The sequence below is a fragment of the Ranitomeya imitator genome, chromosome 1 (genome assembly GCF_032444005.1).
Source record: "Ranitomeya imitator isolate aRanImi1 chromosome 1, aRanImi1.pri, whole genome shotgun sequence".
Lineage (NCBI taxonomy): Eukaryota > Metazoa > Chordata > Amphibia > Anura > Dendrobatidae > Ranitomeya > Ranitomeya imitator.
The window spans coordinates 762,188,335-762,204,669 of record NC_091282.1 but is presented as its reverse complement, the minus strand read 5'-3'; the positions used below and the strand labels follow the sequence as shown (position 1 = coordinate 762,204,669).

Sequence of the window (16,335 nt, the reverse complement as noted above, 5' to 3'; positions counted from 1 at the left end):
ATCCTATACAATACAACGGCTTTACCAGTGCCCTACTGGCACTAAACCAGGCAATACCAGACAAGACAGTGCATGGAGGTATTGGAAATCCTATACAATATAATGGCTTTACCAGTGCCCTACTGGCACTAAACCAGGCAATACCAGACAAGACTGTGCATAGAAGCGGTCTCAGATCACATTTATACAGCATTCACATGCCCGGCGCCCGCCATTACCAGGGCGTGTAGGGGAAGCCTTGGCTCCTGGTCTTGTAAATAATTCACACAGCACAGATCTATCCGGTCATACGCCGGCCATATGTGTGTGAAGGGGGATGGGGCTGGTGGAGACAAGTCACCAAATGTCTGTATGCACATCAGACCCTCCTGTAGGACAGCTGAATTTGTCATTTTGCTCCTCTGATACATTGTGATCTGAAAAGATGGGATCACTGGGATCATGCTGGTACTGGGACATTGCTGGCACCAGCTTCCATCCCCCTCAGCAGGTTGATGGGTTGTTGTAGCGGTCACTGCCATCTTAGTACTCCAGTGAAGCTGAGCACATCGCCGGGCTTCGCAGAACCTTAATCTCACTACATATACACCGCATTACAGTACATGGCACAAGTGATCGAGTGCTCAGTGGCCAAGATCTCCTTTAGGAGACTAAGGCGGGAAAAAAAAAAAAAAATAATGGAGGTAATGGAGGAACGGACCGATGAGCCGCACTGCAGTGCTGGACACAAGAAGGGGCAGCACTTTGCAGTGCTGGACACAAGGGGCGCCCTGTGGCACTGAACACAAGGGGGGCACCCTGCAGCACGGGTTTGTTTCAGAGCTCACTGTAAGCTGCAGCAAATATGCAAAGTGTGAACTTTTGCTTGAAAAGCTTGGGTCCCCTCTGTCCAGCAGAATTCACTCGTCTGGTGCTGTGCTGGTCTGCGAATTACTGCGGCCAAACCTCAGATCGTATAGTATGGGGAGCAAGAATTTGGTCGTAGCCCGAGTTTTTCTAGAAAGAGAGTGTCTTTGGTTTGGGGGGGCAATTACTCACCTCCGTGTATCAATGCTAAATATTAATCCACAGCACAGTAAATAGCCGACATTTTACTATATTGCGTACAAGTGAAAAATACAAGAGGAACGTTATTTATACATGGAAACTATTGTGGAGAAGAAAAAAAGATGGAGGATTAAATGGGGGATTTACTGTGACAACGGTGTCATTCTACTGCCACCTGGTGGCAGGATGCAGTGTTCACAGGCAGCCTATAGGATGTTGCCAGCGATACTCCAAATCTGGGGTCTGCACCCTCTTCCATACAGCTGGCACACGCTGTCTTTAACTCTATAGTTGCTGCCTTCATGCATCTTTAAGGTTAAGAGGACTTCGACTCATTTTCGCTGTCCCCAGCCCCGTTTCAGTAACATCTTAGGAGTGGGGGGAGGGTTTGGGAACTGCAGGAAAGGTTTACGAAATGATAAATCCATTTTTTATTAAATGAGAGCCCCCTGCATGACACCGGAAAATCATCTAGTAAACAGCGATAGTCGGCCACATGTGGGGCCCGGCTCCCCCCACCGCTTCGTAATCACAAGGATAAATGAAGGCGTTTATACATTACCTGTGGGATCCTTCAGCTGCTGCCAAACTACTACTCCCAGCACTTTAGCAGTCTGGATGGGACTGAGCTGCAATACCTGGCACTGCCACTTCTACATGTACGGAGCTGTGCCTTGCGACAACAATGTGATTCGTTGTCAGCTGATCAGTGGGGTGCGGGCAATCTCGTCAAAACGCGTGTGTATGAGAAAGCGGGAGACTGTGGTCGCCAGAGACCACAACCTAAGGCCCCTTTCACACATCAGTCTTTTGCCATCAGTCACAATCCGTTGGATCGACAGATCCGTGGCAGATTGTGAAAAACTGATGCGACGGATCCGTTTTTGGATGGATCTGACTAGCAAATCTGGCTAATTGAATCAGAGCATGCTCAGCTAAAAAAAAACGGAATCCATAGCCGAATTCCGTCATTTTACAGATTTGGTGCCCATAGGCTTACATTCTAGCAAACTACAGATTGCGACGGATCCGCTGTCAGATTTTTCGACGTACACAAAATGTTACTTTGTCCGTTGTCTCCGGCCGCTGGACAAACAATTTTCGACGGATCTGGCGAACGACGGATGAAATGTGAGGACATCTGTCACTAATACAAATCTATGAGAAAAGAGGATCCGGCAGCATCAGTCGCCGGATCAGTTTATTTCAAAATTAGACGGATTACGACTGATAGCAGAAAACTGATGTGTGAAAGGGGTACCACATGTTCGATCTTCAAGGCTCAGAATGGAACGCCACGTCCAGACCACGAGACCAGCAGCCTGTCAGGACATGGCGGTCCATACCCAGGCAGCGAAATTTGGACATGAGAAAACGGACAATACATTTTACTAGGCTACTTCAGCTCAGTCTTCTACCGGATGATCAGATTTCCTGAATTATCAGATGCCACATTAAAGAAATTAATAGGATAGTTTGGTCTGTGAACACGAGCCACGAGGGGTTCTGCTCCCAGCCCACCTGTGATCACCAGGACTGGCTATCTCAAGTCCAAATATTTTAGGAAATCGATTGTAACACAATTCTTTAAAATATGTAAAAAAAAAAAAAGTTAAATCTTCAGACACCACGCCACCCCAGTCCAATGGCTTAGTCAGGTATTGCAGCACAGCCCGAATCAAATTATTGCTGCAATACCAGACACAGCCGTGGCTGGGGGTCTCCACCATAGTTTTCCCCTTTAAGCCTCCGGCCCTCGCTTCCATACGACACGCGGTTCCTGACAGGAGGCATTAATCCCCATGTCTTTCATCGAGTCTTTGAAACTTTTACACATGTAAGTGGCGCAGCCGCAATCTCCCCTTACAAGCGGCAGAACACAAGGCTGGGGGAGGCAAGAAACGCAGCAAGAATATCAAGCGTCTTCCCGAGGACGTGACGTGTCCGCCCGTATTACACCTGGATAAGATGAAAGGGACAAGGCTGCTTATCGGGAGGCGCCGCCGGAGGATCAGGGATGATGAATGGAGGAGGCCCGGGAACGGCGATTATGTGATTCCCTGGTCGCGCACACATGGATGCGGCTGATGTTCGGAGACATGACTAATATTTGGGAGGTGTAAGGGGCGATGGGATGATGGAGCACCGGGGCGCAGGAACACATCGCACTGCCGCTGTAGATTCTCATCATCATGCAAAATCTTGTTCCCCGTCATGGGAGCCATGTAAGAAGTTTCAGCGAGGACAGGATGAAGCCAGAAAGTTTATAGCAAAAAAGAAAAACAAAAAAAAAAAAAAAAAGCCAACGACCTTTAAAGGGGAATTGCAGGGGTCCAACCTCCGAGACCCCTCATTCTGCCGAGCACATGCACCGCCATGCTATTCATTCTCTACGCGAGAAGTGCCAGAAGACCCCTTTACTAACCCATTTTAGTCAATTTTTCTATCTATAAAAAAAAAAATATATATATATTTCGGCGGCATCTTTTCTGATAACCGTTCCTCTGTTATTCTTCTTGGAAATCCAAGCATAAAACTGACCAAAGTTGCCATGTAATCCCAAAGCTTGCAGCGCCGCAGCATACTGCAAGTGAACAGGATCACAAGGTCCTGCAACAACTGAGTCACCAAAAGTCGGGACCGGCTGGACTGTTATCATCCTGCTTGCCGCGAGCACAGTACCGGCGGGTCACCGCGCTGGCCAATTCACCTGCATTACACAGTCATATAGCAGCAGCACATAGCAATCTCTGGCCGCCCAACTGGGTCGCTGACAAAGGCAAAGATCTTGGACAAAAAAAAAAAAATGCTCCAGATTTTGTCTGAGGCAGGCCCACAGATTGATCAGGGCAGCGGTGCGCATGTTTAGAGGTCAGAGAGTTACCCTCTACGCTATAAGTTACCGACATTACATTCTCTGCATTGCTCCCACCAGTAATGGCCACTGTGGCCTTATACGGCCCATATGCGCCCACCAGAGAAACTGAAAGGTCTCATTCCCATAGCTCTGGCTGTAGTACGGGACTCTAGGAGGATTTGTCGTTTCTCCCAATATAGTCTTTTATAATCAATACTTGCATTCCTCCTAAAGTAGCAATTCTGGAGAAGAATTTGAGCAGTTCCTCTGTTATTCCTCCTGGAAATATATAAATGCAGACAATGTAGGGACACAGCTTATTGGGTAAAGGGAAAGTTAACACCCATTTGTCAATTTACTCATATTTCCAGGAGACATAACAGAGGAACAGCACAATGTTGTAAGGAAACAATTATGCACAATTGTGCTTTTGTGATGAATACAAGACATTACTAAAAAATGGGTCTTCGGTAAACATAAATGTAATAACGGGGCAGCCAGGAGGCGAGAGGTGGCAATGACGTCACATTGGCAGACATGTGCCAGGATGCAGCAAGTATTGTGCGTGCACTATTCTAATGAATGGGATAGGTACACTACCGTTCCAAAGTTTAGGGTCACTTAGAAATTTCCTTATTTTTTTAAAGAAAAGCACAGTTTTTTCCAATGACGCTAACATTAAATAATTTAGAAATACACTATACATTGTTAATGTGGAAAATGACTATTCTACTGTAGCTGCAAACGTCTGGTTTGTAACGCAATATCTTCATAGGTGTATAGAGGCCCATTTCCAACAACCATCACTCCAGTGTTCTTATGGTACTTTGTGTTTGCTAACTATGTAAGAAGGCAAATGGATGATTAGAATATCCTTAAAAACCCTTGTGCAAGTATGTTAGCACAGCTGAAAACAGTTTGGCTGATTAGAGAACCTATAAACCTGACCTTCCTTTGAGCTAGTTGAGAATCTGGAGCATTACATATGTTTGTTCCATTACACTCTCAAAATGGCCAGAAAAAAGAACTTTCATGTGAAACTCGACAGTCTATTCTTGTTCTTAGAAATGAAGGCTATTCCATGCGAGAAACTGCCAAGAAACTGAAGATTTCCTACAACGGTGTGTACTACTCCCTTCAGAGGAGAGCACAAACAGGCTCTAGAGTAGAAAGAGAAGTGGGAGGCCCCGCTGCACAACTGAGCAACAAGACAAGTACATTAGAGTCTGTAGTATGATAAATCGACGCCTCACAGGTCCTCAACTGGCAGCTTCATTAAATAGTACATGCAAAACGCCAGTGTCAACGTCTACAGTGAAGAGGTGACTCCGGGATGCTGGCCTTCAGGGCAGAGTGACAAAGAAAAAGCCATATCTGAGACTGGCTAATATAAGGAAAAGATTAATATGGGCAAAAGAACACAGACATTGGACAGAGGAATATTGGAAATAAGTGTTATGGACAGACGAATCCAAGTTTGAGGTGTTTGGATCACACAGAAGAACCTCTGTGAGACGCAGAACTGAAAAGATGCTGGAAGAGTGCCTGACGCCATCTGTCAAGCATGGTGGGGTAATGTGATGGTCTGGAGTTGCTTTAGTGCTGGTAAAGTGTGAGATTTGTACAAGGTAAAAGGAATATTGAATAAGGAAGGCTATCACTCTATTTTGCAACGCCATGCCATACCCTGTGGACAGCGCTTGATTGGAGCCAATTTCATCCTACAACAGGGCAATGACCCAAAGCCACCTCCAAATTATGCAAGAACTATTTGGGAAGAAGCAGACAGCTGGTATTCTATCTATAATGGAGTGGCCAGCGCAGTCACCAGATCTCAACCCCATTGAGCTGTTGTGGGAGCAGCTTGACCGTATGGTGCACAAAAAGTGCCCCTCAAGCCAAACCAAATTGTGGGAGGGGCTTCTGGAAGCATGGGGTGAAATTTCTCCAGATTACCTCAGCAAATTAACTGCTAGAATGCCAAAGGTCTGCATTGTTAGTTGGTCACCCAGCTTTCTAGAAAGATGTGAAGTGAATGTGCTCCTCGGAGATGCGCTGGTGGAGTCAGATTTTATTCCTGTCTGACGCGTTTCACACCTGCTTCTTCTCATCACTTCGGGCCACAGGCCGGTTTGGAACAGCAGCTGCAAAACATAAAATGTGTGTTTTCTTCCCGTCCGTGGAGTCTGCCGGCCAAGCTCAGGGTTATTCGCTCTCCCTGCACAGAATCCAGCCATTTATGGGCAAGCCGGTGAGTGAAAGCAGAGGCCAGCTGAAATGTTTATGGAAAGCAGAGCGGCCTAACCCTGCCGTCCACGGGTCTCGTCGAGGGGATTCATTAACCCTTTAGTGCCAGGTTATCCGGTGTGGAGATGTGGAGGAATCCTCCATCTGCCTGCTCCTCCCTGTGTGACCCAATGTCAACTTCACCTTGGAGGCCCGTACAATAACAGCTGCAAAACCTCCCCGCTTGCCTCCTCAAAGAGGGTCAATGAGGGGGGGGGGGAAAGGGATTTACAGGAGGAAAGATCTCTAGAGAAACACTGAAGACAGGGGCCAGCTTTGGGGTCATTGTATTTCAGGGTCTCTTTTAAAGGCCATATGATATTGGGCAGTATTAATAAACAAGAAAAAAAAATTTCCTTGGATTTTGTAATTACAATAGATACTGCTATAGAGGATGCCTTTAACTATGGATGCATTTATTTAAAAGGACATAAGAAAAAAAAAAATCACAATAGAACCATGTTCACATGTTGCAGCTGTAAATGTAATAAATGAACATGCAATGGTTTCCGCAGAACTGGTGAAAGCCTCACTTTGCTGCCTCACATAGAATTACAAGTCAAGTCACCCCTAGACATTCCCCCCCGCTTTATAGGGGTTGTCCAAACTAATTAAAAACAGGTAAGATTGCAAAGTGCATATAAAAACAAGCAACTTTCCAGTTTATTATACCGTAATTAAAAATTCCTCAAGACAGAGCAGAGAGATTTTTAATTTGATAGTTTATGGCTCAATAACTAGATTGCCGGCCACCTCTTTCAGTATGGGAGAGCACAGAGTTCAGACCAGCAGCACGACCATGCTGTCAGTATGCAGGAGCGTGCTGCCTCTGGCAAGCAGTGAGCTGGAAGGCTGGGGAGCGGTGTGCTCCTGAAGAAAACAAATAATAACAAACAACCCCTTTAAGCGCACCTGCACTTCAACAATCATTTTCACTGCTCTGATGAGTCGCTTTGTTTACAGATCCTGTGCAGATCGATGTGTCTCAAGGGTTACAGACTACAAACAAACCCTGTGAAGTCTGATCCCAGCATGAATTGTTTCCGTTTTTTGAAGTCTTATGTCTCCTCCATGGTTACAGAAGACCAAAAAAATAAAATACAATTCCGGAGTGAATTCGGATTCTAAAAATCATGCATCACTCCTTTGAAAAGGAAGACAAGGTAGTAACTCATGACTGCTGAGATCAGACTACACCGAGAATGTTTGTAGTCTGTAACCATGGAGACACTTAAGTCTGAATAGTTGCTGTATACACAACACAATAGAAAAACCATGACTTATCCATGGTAATCTGGGACAACCACTTTAAGACTTTTTGCAAAGTTGCTTCATTTATTACACATTGCTGAAGATTATTACACGTGCTGACGTGGATTCACTCACAGATCAGCGTCCATACCTGGATGACTTTGTAGAAATAGGCATATTGCCGGGCCGTGTTCTTGTACTGGCTGAAGACATCATGGATGGCCTGTGTAGACAGGAGCTGCTGCACCTCCTCCTCCTGGAAGTACAGGGGGGTGTCGTACTCACTGGGCAGCGTCTTGATGTAAGGGAGCCAGAAAGAATTGGGATTCGCTCGCTCGCACAACAGGTGGAACGCCAGGGTGATGTTCCCCATCGCTTGCAGAATGCGGTCCTGAGAGTACAGAGACCCTAAACATACAGAGGAGGGATTATTGCCAATGTAGAGACAGCAATGAAAAACTGGAGCAATACTTAAAGGGTTAACCCAAAACAAGCTATCCCCGGTCTACACGATGGGGCATACCTTTCTGATGGCTGGGATGCCCACCGTTCCAGAGAATCGGGACTGCAGCCTTGTCTTGAACAGAGTGGAGGAGGGGGCGCTCTGCCTCTGATCCATTCATGCTTTATGGGATGGCAGAGCACAGCGCTCCGCTATTTCCAGCCGTCCTATAGACGATGTGTGTAGCCAAGCGCGCACATCTCCGCCCAGGACAAGGCTGCGGAGCCCCATTCTCAGGACTTCAGGCCTCCATCTGAGGAATGGTCAGGCTCCCAGCGCTTAACATCCTATGGATAGCTGATAACGTTTGATTCCTGGACCAACCCCTCTATAAAGTGATAAGTGAAGATAAGAGGCGCCAACGTTTTATAGCAGTCCCTCATCTCCAAGTCACAGTACTCTTTCCACGTTGGACAGTTATGACATCTCTACCTAGTTAAGGATGATGCGGGGACCCCTGTTTCGGGGACCCCTGAGGTCGGAGACACATCTACTCTGCTGATAGGCATCAGACCGTGATCTCACATATGGCAAACTTAAAGGTTCCTTATTAAATGGTCACCATCCCTTTAAATTACATTGAAATGCATACTTATCTATTGCATTAAAAGTATACTGTGTATAGCACTGGCATTAAATGTGGGATGTAGCAGAGCCGATAACGCTACAGCCCTATGGAGACCACAGATAAATGGACCGGGACGATCACAGACGTGGCAAGTAACAGCCTCAGCTCTGCTGCATCTACTGAGCACGTGATCCCAGACCACGCCTAAAGCCCGCCCAGGAACTAGGCGCTCACTCTCCGACCGGTACAGACAATGTTCTTACCCAGGACCGAGTGCTTGGCAGACTCCACGGTCATCAGTAACCTCCTTGGCACCCAAAGGAATAACTCTTCAGCCTGTGGGAGAGAAACAAGCCTTTAGTCCGAGTGGCCCAGATCTCTCCATGCTTTACACCGCAGCATTGCTCATTCAGATTGCTGCACGGCTGCTGCCAAACTCGAATTTTCATACTTAAAGTAAGCAAAGAAATGGTAAAAATGACAATAATTATCCCGCACCAGTAAAAAACTCTGAATAATAATTTGGAAAACCATCTGACTTATCTCTACTGTTATCATTCGCGGGAAAGAAGCGATTATGGACAGCAGAGTTTACCGGGGACTGAGCAATCAGAGATTAATGTTATTTTTCTTATAACAGACGGATAAATGTATTCTGTGATTGAGTTTGGAGATAACAACCCACGTGCAGCGGAGGAGCGGCGCGCTATTATCCGGCCGGCCATTAATATACACCAGATACCTGCTGACTCCATTTACTGGGGACACAATACAATCTGGAGGCTTTTTTATATAAACGCTGCCTACAAATCATGTGAGTTATCTGTGGGCACAGCGGGAACGCCGAGAACATGCAAACGACATAACACGTCCCAACAAGCCACAAAACCGCCGCAGAGGCAACTACTACAAACCAAAAACGAGGGGTAGTGGCGGATTCTGTGTAAAGTGACAAAGAGAAAAGTATTAAAATGAAATAATTGTATGTGAACGGACAGAGAGACAAAAGGCAAAGAATCAAGACGTGGCCGCTGATGATAGGCTGGTGTATTACACTTAGGGCCAACATTCAGGACTAATTAAAGGGATAGTCCAACCTAAATCACAGATTACTGAGAGCCGAACCGGCCAGAGGAAATCGGGAAGGCGCCTCCCCAACAGATCAAAGCAGTATCAGTGCAGACCCCCCACCTCCTGGACAATCACTAGAAGGGTCCAGAGACCCCCACCTACTCTGCGAAGGTAAGAGACGCAGCACTGTGAGCTGTGCCGGCATCAGCAAACAGCAGGGGCCCGGAAAGGCCGACATGCAGTGCAAAACTAGTAACGGACGCAGCCATATTCCAGCTCTGCATCGGCTCCAGCCTCATCACAGACGTCCTGACCCACCTACCATTATCAGCGGCACCGCTCAGCAATATGCGGTCATGCTACTAGACGGAATGATGCCAAGTCCTGCAGCAATAAGGTTATTATGGAAGGATCCCGTTGTTAAAAACCCCTGGAGGTCATAGGCACCAATAATCAAGTGAACCTATTATATGGTGTACACTTATATTAGTAGGGTTGTCTGGTCACGATATATTAATGACCTATCCAAAGTACGGTACATCAATATCACATCAATGGGGTCTTATAGACAACATCCCCACAGATCAATGTTATAAGGTCAATCTGAAAGAAGCTGCAAACCGCCGCTACAGTCAGCGTAGAAAATAGCAGCTGATCTGCAGCACCCGGCAGGGGCCGCTACACAATAACAAACTATCACATCAGGTCCCTGCAGGAGCATAGGGGCTCATACTCATTTGAGAGAAAAACGAACGAGTGCAATCAAAGAATAAAAATCGGATTGCACTCTGACCAATGTTATTCAATGGGTGACATCTCCTCTGCAATTGTTTTTCTCAGCTGAAATCAGACAGAGAAAAAAAATAAATAATAATAATCGCAGTATGCTGCAATCTGCAGCGTATCTCAGAGGAGACTCACCAATGTAAGTCAATGGGTGCGAGAAAAAACAAAAACAAAAACAAAAAAAACCCACAGCACTCACACAATGGAAAAGCCGGCAATTCATGTGCTGCATACAGTACACTGACAAGTTTGAATAGAATAATAAAATAGATATATACACAGAATACATAGGTATATGAATGTCAGTGACACATATAGATATATGTAGATATATTTGTGAAAAAAAAAGTTAAATATAATATAATAATAAAGGTCTAAGGTCCACTTCCGTCTGTTTGTCTGTTTTCCACAACGGAAATCCCACGTTGCTGATTTGTCGACGCCGGCTGGGCGCGACCAATCAGCGACAGGTACAGTCCGGCCGCAAATTGGCCCCTCCCTACTCCCCTCCAGTCAGTGCCCCCTCCATACTCCATTCCAGTCAGCGCCCACATAGCGTTTCAGAAGTCCGTTAAACGGACTGCGTTACACCACGGCATAACGCGGTGTAACGCAGTCCGTTAACGGTGGCATTAACCCTGTAAGTGTGATCAACGCACAGGCAGCATCAATAGTAAAAACAAGTTAAAAATAATAAAAAAATCATTATATTCTCACCTTCCGTCATCTGTGCCAACCTTTCCCGCTCCTCGCGACGCTCTGGTCCCAAGAATGCATTGCGGCAACGAGCCGTAATGACGTAGCGGTCTCGCGAGACCGCTACATCACGGGTTATTGCCGCAAGGCATTACTGGGAATGGAGCGTCGCACCGAGCATCGCTAAAGGCCTGGCCTGGATCCGGGGGCCGCCGGAAGGTGAGTATATAACTATTTTTTATTTTAACTCTTTTCTTTAACAGGGATATGGTGCCCACAGACCGCGCCGCCCCACCAGCACAATGGCACAGGTGATTTTAATTAGCAGGAGACTGCAAAGTAAGGGGTCTAGCCCATTTTGGCTCTCACTGAAGAGCTGGAGGAAGGTGAATTTCAATGCTCCTTTCATTTTGGTGCTGGTGCTGTGTGGCGGCCATTGCTGCTGTGGCTTTGTGCTGGTGGGGCGGCGCGGTCTGGAGTCATGGGGGCTCAGTCTCGCAGCATGGGTGCTGTGGAGCAACAGGCCGTCCGCCCTGCTGGTGCATAGCCGCTGTGGCGGTGGTCGCCGCACGGCTCCACTCCGTTAGGTTGCCGTGAAGTGGCAGTGGGCTTCATACAGTCTGATCAGAATGTTAAACTGAAAACCATGTTCAGTATATAAATTTTTGCCTAGCGGCTTTAGATCAACGTATGATTTTGGGATGTGCGGTTCATGCCCTTTTTTTTTTTCTTTTTGTACAAAGCATATAACTAATTTTAATTATTTTTTAACAGGGATATGGCGCCCACATTGCTATATACTAGGTGGGTTGTGTTATATACTACGTGGGTTGTTATATACTACGTGGGATGTGCAATATACTACGTGGATGTTTTATATGCTACGTGGCTGTGCTATATGCTACGTGGCTGTGCTATATGCTACGTGGCTGTGCTATATGCTACGTGGCTGTGCTATATGCTACGTGGCTGTGCTATATGCTACGTGGCTGTGCTATATGCTACGTGGCTGTGCTATATGCTACGTGGCTGTGCTATATGCTACGTGGCTGTGCTATATGCTACGTGGCTGTGCTATATGCTACGTGGCTGTGCTATATGCTACGTGGCTGTGCTATATGCTACGTGGCTGTGCTATATGCTACGTGGCTGTGCTATATGCTACGTGGCTGTGCTATATGCTACGTGGCTGTGCTATATGCTACGTGGGCTGTGCAATATACTACGTGGCTGTATTATATGCTGCGTGGGCTGTGTTATATGCTATGTGGCTGTGCTATATTTCTCTGCTGTATCTGTGCATCATGAATCGTGGTATGTGTTAAAGGGGGGGCCCACTGAGACTCTTTCGCCCGGGGTCCTCAAAAACCTGGAGCTGGCCCTGGCTTCACTGACAGGCGCAGTCCGGCCGCGAATTGGCACGGGATTTGAAACCAGATTCGCTGATTGGTCGTGCCCGGCCGAATCCTGTGTATTCATTGCATTATTCTTACATCTTCATAAATAAACTAAATACATATTCTAGAATACCCGACGCGTTCGAATCGGGCCACCATCTAGGTCAGTGGTCCCCAACTCCAGGCATCGAGGGCCGCCAACAGTGCAGGTTTTCAGGATTTCCTTATTATTGCACAGGGGTTGGAATCATCACCTGTGCAGATGATCACATTACCACCGATGCAATACTAAAGAAATCCTGAAAACCTGCACTGTTGACGGCCCTCGAGGCCTGGAGTTGGGGACCCCTGATCTAGGTAGATAGATATCCATCTAGATGGTGGCCCGATTCTAACGCATCGGGTATTCTAGAATATGCATGTCCACGTAGTATATTGCACAGCCCACGTAGTATATTGCGCAGCCACGTAGTACATTGCCCAGCCACGTAGCAAATTGCCCAGCCACGCAGTATACGGCAGAGCCACGTAGTATATTGCCCAGCCACGTAGTATATTGGCCAGTCACGTAGTATATTTCCCAGTCACGTAGTAGATTGCCGAGCCACGTAGTATATTGCCCAGTCACGTAGTATACAGCACAGAGCCACGTAGTATATTGCACAGCGATGTAGCATACAGCACAGAGCCACGAAGTATATTGCCCAGCCACGTAGTATATTGCCCAGTCACGTAGTATACAGCATAGAGCCACGTAGTATATTGCACAGCGATGTAGTATACAGCACAGAGCCACTAAGTATATTGCCCAGCCACGTATGTTACAGATTAAAAAATAAACATATACTCACCTTCCGAGGGAGCCCTTGTAGTCATGTCGCCTGTGTGCGGTGCACTCGGCTGCTTCCGGTCCCAGGGTTGGTAGCGCAGGACCCGTGATGACGTCACGGTCACATGACCGTGATGTCATGGCAGGTCCTTCTCCTGCAGGCGCGCAGGACCTGTGATGTCGCGGTCACATGACCGGGACGTCATGGCAGGTCCTTGTCGCATACCATCCTTGCCACCGGAACCTGCCGCTTGCAAGGAGCGGTTACCGGAGCGTCGCAAGGAGCGGGAAAGGTGCCGGAATGTGAGTATATGATGATTTTTTTAAATTTTTTATATTAACATTTTTTAACATTAGATCCTTTTACTATTGTATCGGCAGCATCAATCGTAAAAACTTAGTCACATAGGGTTAATAGCAGTGGTAACGCAGTGAGTTACCCGCGGCATAACGCGGTCCGTTACCGCTGGCATTAACCCAGAGTGAGCGGTGACCGGAGGGGAGTATGGAGCGGGAGCCGGGCACTGACTGCAGGGGAGTAGGGAGGGACTAATCGGACTGTGGCTGTTGCTGACTGGTCGCGGCAGCCATGACAGGCAGCGACTTGGATTCCATGACAGACAGAGGCCGTGACCAAAGAATATCCGTGACAGACAAAAGGTCAGACAAAGACGGAAGTGACCCTTAGACAATTATAGAGTAGAAATATCTGTTATGCTGTAATGTCTATTGTCTGTACAAGTCCCCTCTATAATTTGTAAAGCGCTGCGGAATATGTTGGCGCTATATAAATAAAATTATTATTATTATTATTATTATTATTATTATTATTATATATATATATATATATATATTTATTATACATACACACACAGTACAGACCAAAAGTTTGGACACCTTCTCATTTAAAGATTTTTCTGTATTTTCATGACTATGAAAATTGTACATTCCACATATGTTAATTCATAGTTTTGATGCCTTTAGTGTGAATTATATACTTAACAAAAAAGTGTGAAACAACTGAAATTATGTCTTATATTCCAGGTTCTTCAAAGTAGCCACCTTTTGCTTTGATGACTGCTTTGCACACTCTTTGCATTCTCTTGATGAGCTGCAAGAGGTAGTCACCGGGAATGGACTCCCAACAATCTTGAATTAGTTCCCAGAGATGCTTAGCACTTGTTGGCCCTTTTGCCTTCACTCTGCGGTCCAGCTCACCACAAACCATCTCAATTGGGTCCAGGTCTGGTGACTGTGGAGGCCAGGTCATCTGGCGTAGCACCCCATCACTCTCCTTCTTGGTCAAATAGCCCTTACACAGCCTGGAGGTGTGTTTGGGGTCACTGTCCTGTTGAAAAATAAATGATGGTCCAACTAAACGCAAACCGGATGGAATAGCATGCCACTGCACGATGCTGTGGTAGCCATGCTGCTTCAATATTGAATAAATCCCCAACAGTGTCACCAGCAAAGCACCCCCACACCATCACACCTCATCCATGCTTCACGGTGGGAACCAGGCATGTAGAGTCCATCCGTTCACCTGTTCTGTGTCGCACAAAGAAACGGTGGTTGGAACCAAAGATCTCAAATTTGGACTCATCAGACCAAAGCACAGATTTCCACTGGTCTAATGTCCATTCCTTCTGTTCTTTAGCCCAAACAAGTCTCTTCTGCTTGTTGCCTGTCCTTACAGTGGTTTCCTAGCAGCTATTTTACCATTAAGGCCTGGTGCACAAAGTCTCCTCTTAACAGTTGTTGTAGAGATGTGTCTGCTGCTAGAACTCTGTGTGGCATTGACCTGGTCTCTAATCTGAGCTGCTGGTAACCTGCGATTTCTGAGGCTGGTGACTCGGATAAACTTATCCTCAGAAGCAGAGGTGACTCTTGGTCTTCCTTTCCTGGGGCGGTCCTCATGTGAGCCAGTTTCTTTGTAGCGCTTGATGGTTTTTGCCACTGCACTTGAGGACACTTTCAAAGTTTTCCCAATTTTTCAGACTGACTGACCTTCATTCTTAAAGTAATGATGGCCACTCGTTTTTCTTTACTTAGAATTTGTATTATGGCAAGAAAAATAAGCAGCTAACAGTCTATTCAGTAGGACTATCAGCTGTGTATCCACCAGACTTCTGCACAACACAACTGATGGTCCCAACACCATTTATAAGGCAAGAAATCCCACTTATTAAACCTGACAGGGCACACCAGTGAACTGAAAACCATTCCCGGTGACTACCTCTTGAAGCTCATCAAAAGAGAATGCCAAGAGTGCAAAGCAGTCAAAGCAAAAGGTGGCTACTTTGAAGAACCTAGAATATAAGACATAATTTCAGTTGTTTCACACTTTTTTGTTAAGTATATAATTCCACATGTGTTAATTCATAGTTTTGATGCCTTCAGTGTGAATGTACAATTTTCATAGTCATGAAAATACAGAAAAATCTTTAAATGAGAAGGTGTGTCCAAACTTCTGGGCTGTACTGTGTGATATACACACATACATATATATTGGACCCAAAAGTTGTTGTGCAATTTGTCCCGAGTACGCCGATACCCCATATCCCCATATGTGGGGGACTTTTCAATGCAAAATTGGTCGGAATGGAGATCAGATGCCATGTCGCGTTTGCAGAGCCACTGATGTGCCTAAACAGTGGACACCCCCCACATGTGACCCCATTTTGGAAAGTAGACCCCCTAAGGAACTTATTTAGATGTATGGTGAGGACTCTGAACCCCCAAGTGTTTCACTTAAGTTTAGAACGCAGAGCCGTGAAAATAAAAAAAATCTTTTTCCCCCCCCACACAAAAATGAATTTTAGCCCCAATTTTTTATTTTCACAAGGGTAACAGGAGAAATTGGACCCCAGAAGTTGTTGTCCAATTTGTCCTGAGTATGCTGGTACCCCATATGTGGGAGAAAACTACGGTTTGGGCGCATGGCAGAGCTCGGAAGGGAAGTAGTGACATTTTTGATTACAGACTTTGATGGAGTGGGCTGCGGGCGTCATGTTGCGTTTGCAGAGCCCCTGAGGTGCCTAAACA

General features: G+C 46.2%; 1 protein-coding gene across 1 annotated transcript in view; it reads right to left on the bottom strand.

Moving 5' to 3' along the window:
- The window catches only part of SETD3 (SET domain containing 3, actin N3(tau)-histidine methyltransferase), a 57,542-nt gene that overhangs the window by 22,124 nt on the left and 19,083 nt on the right, over positions 1 to 16,335 (bottom strand). Inside the window, exons 6-7 of the mRNA XM_069735422.1 lie at positions 8,775 to 8,847; positions 7,593 to 7,849 (exon numbers count right to left, since the gene is read on the bottom strand). Coding sequence (XP_069591523.1) covers positions 7,593 to 7,849; positions 8,775 to 8,847 — 330 coding nt within the window. The remainder of the gene's footprint in view (positions 1 to 7,592; positions 7,850 to 8,774; positions 8,848 to 16,335) is intronic.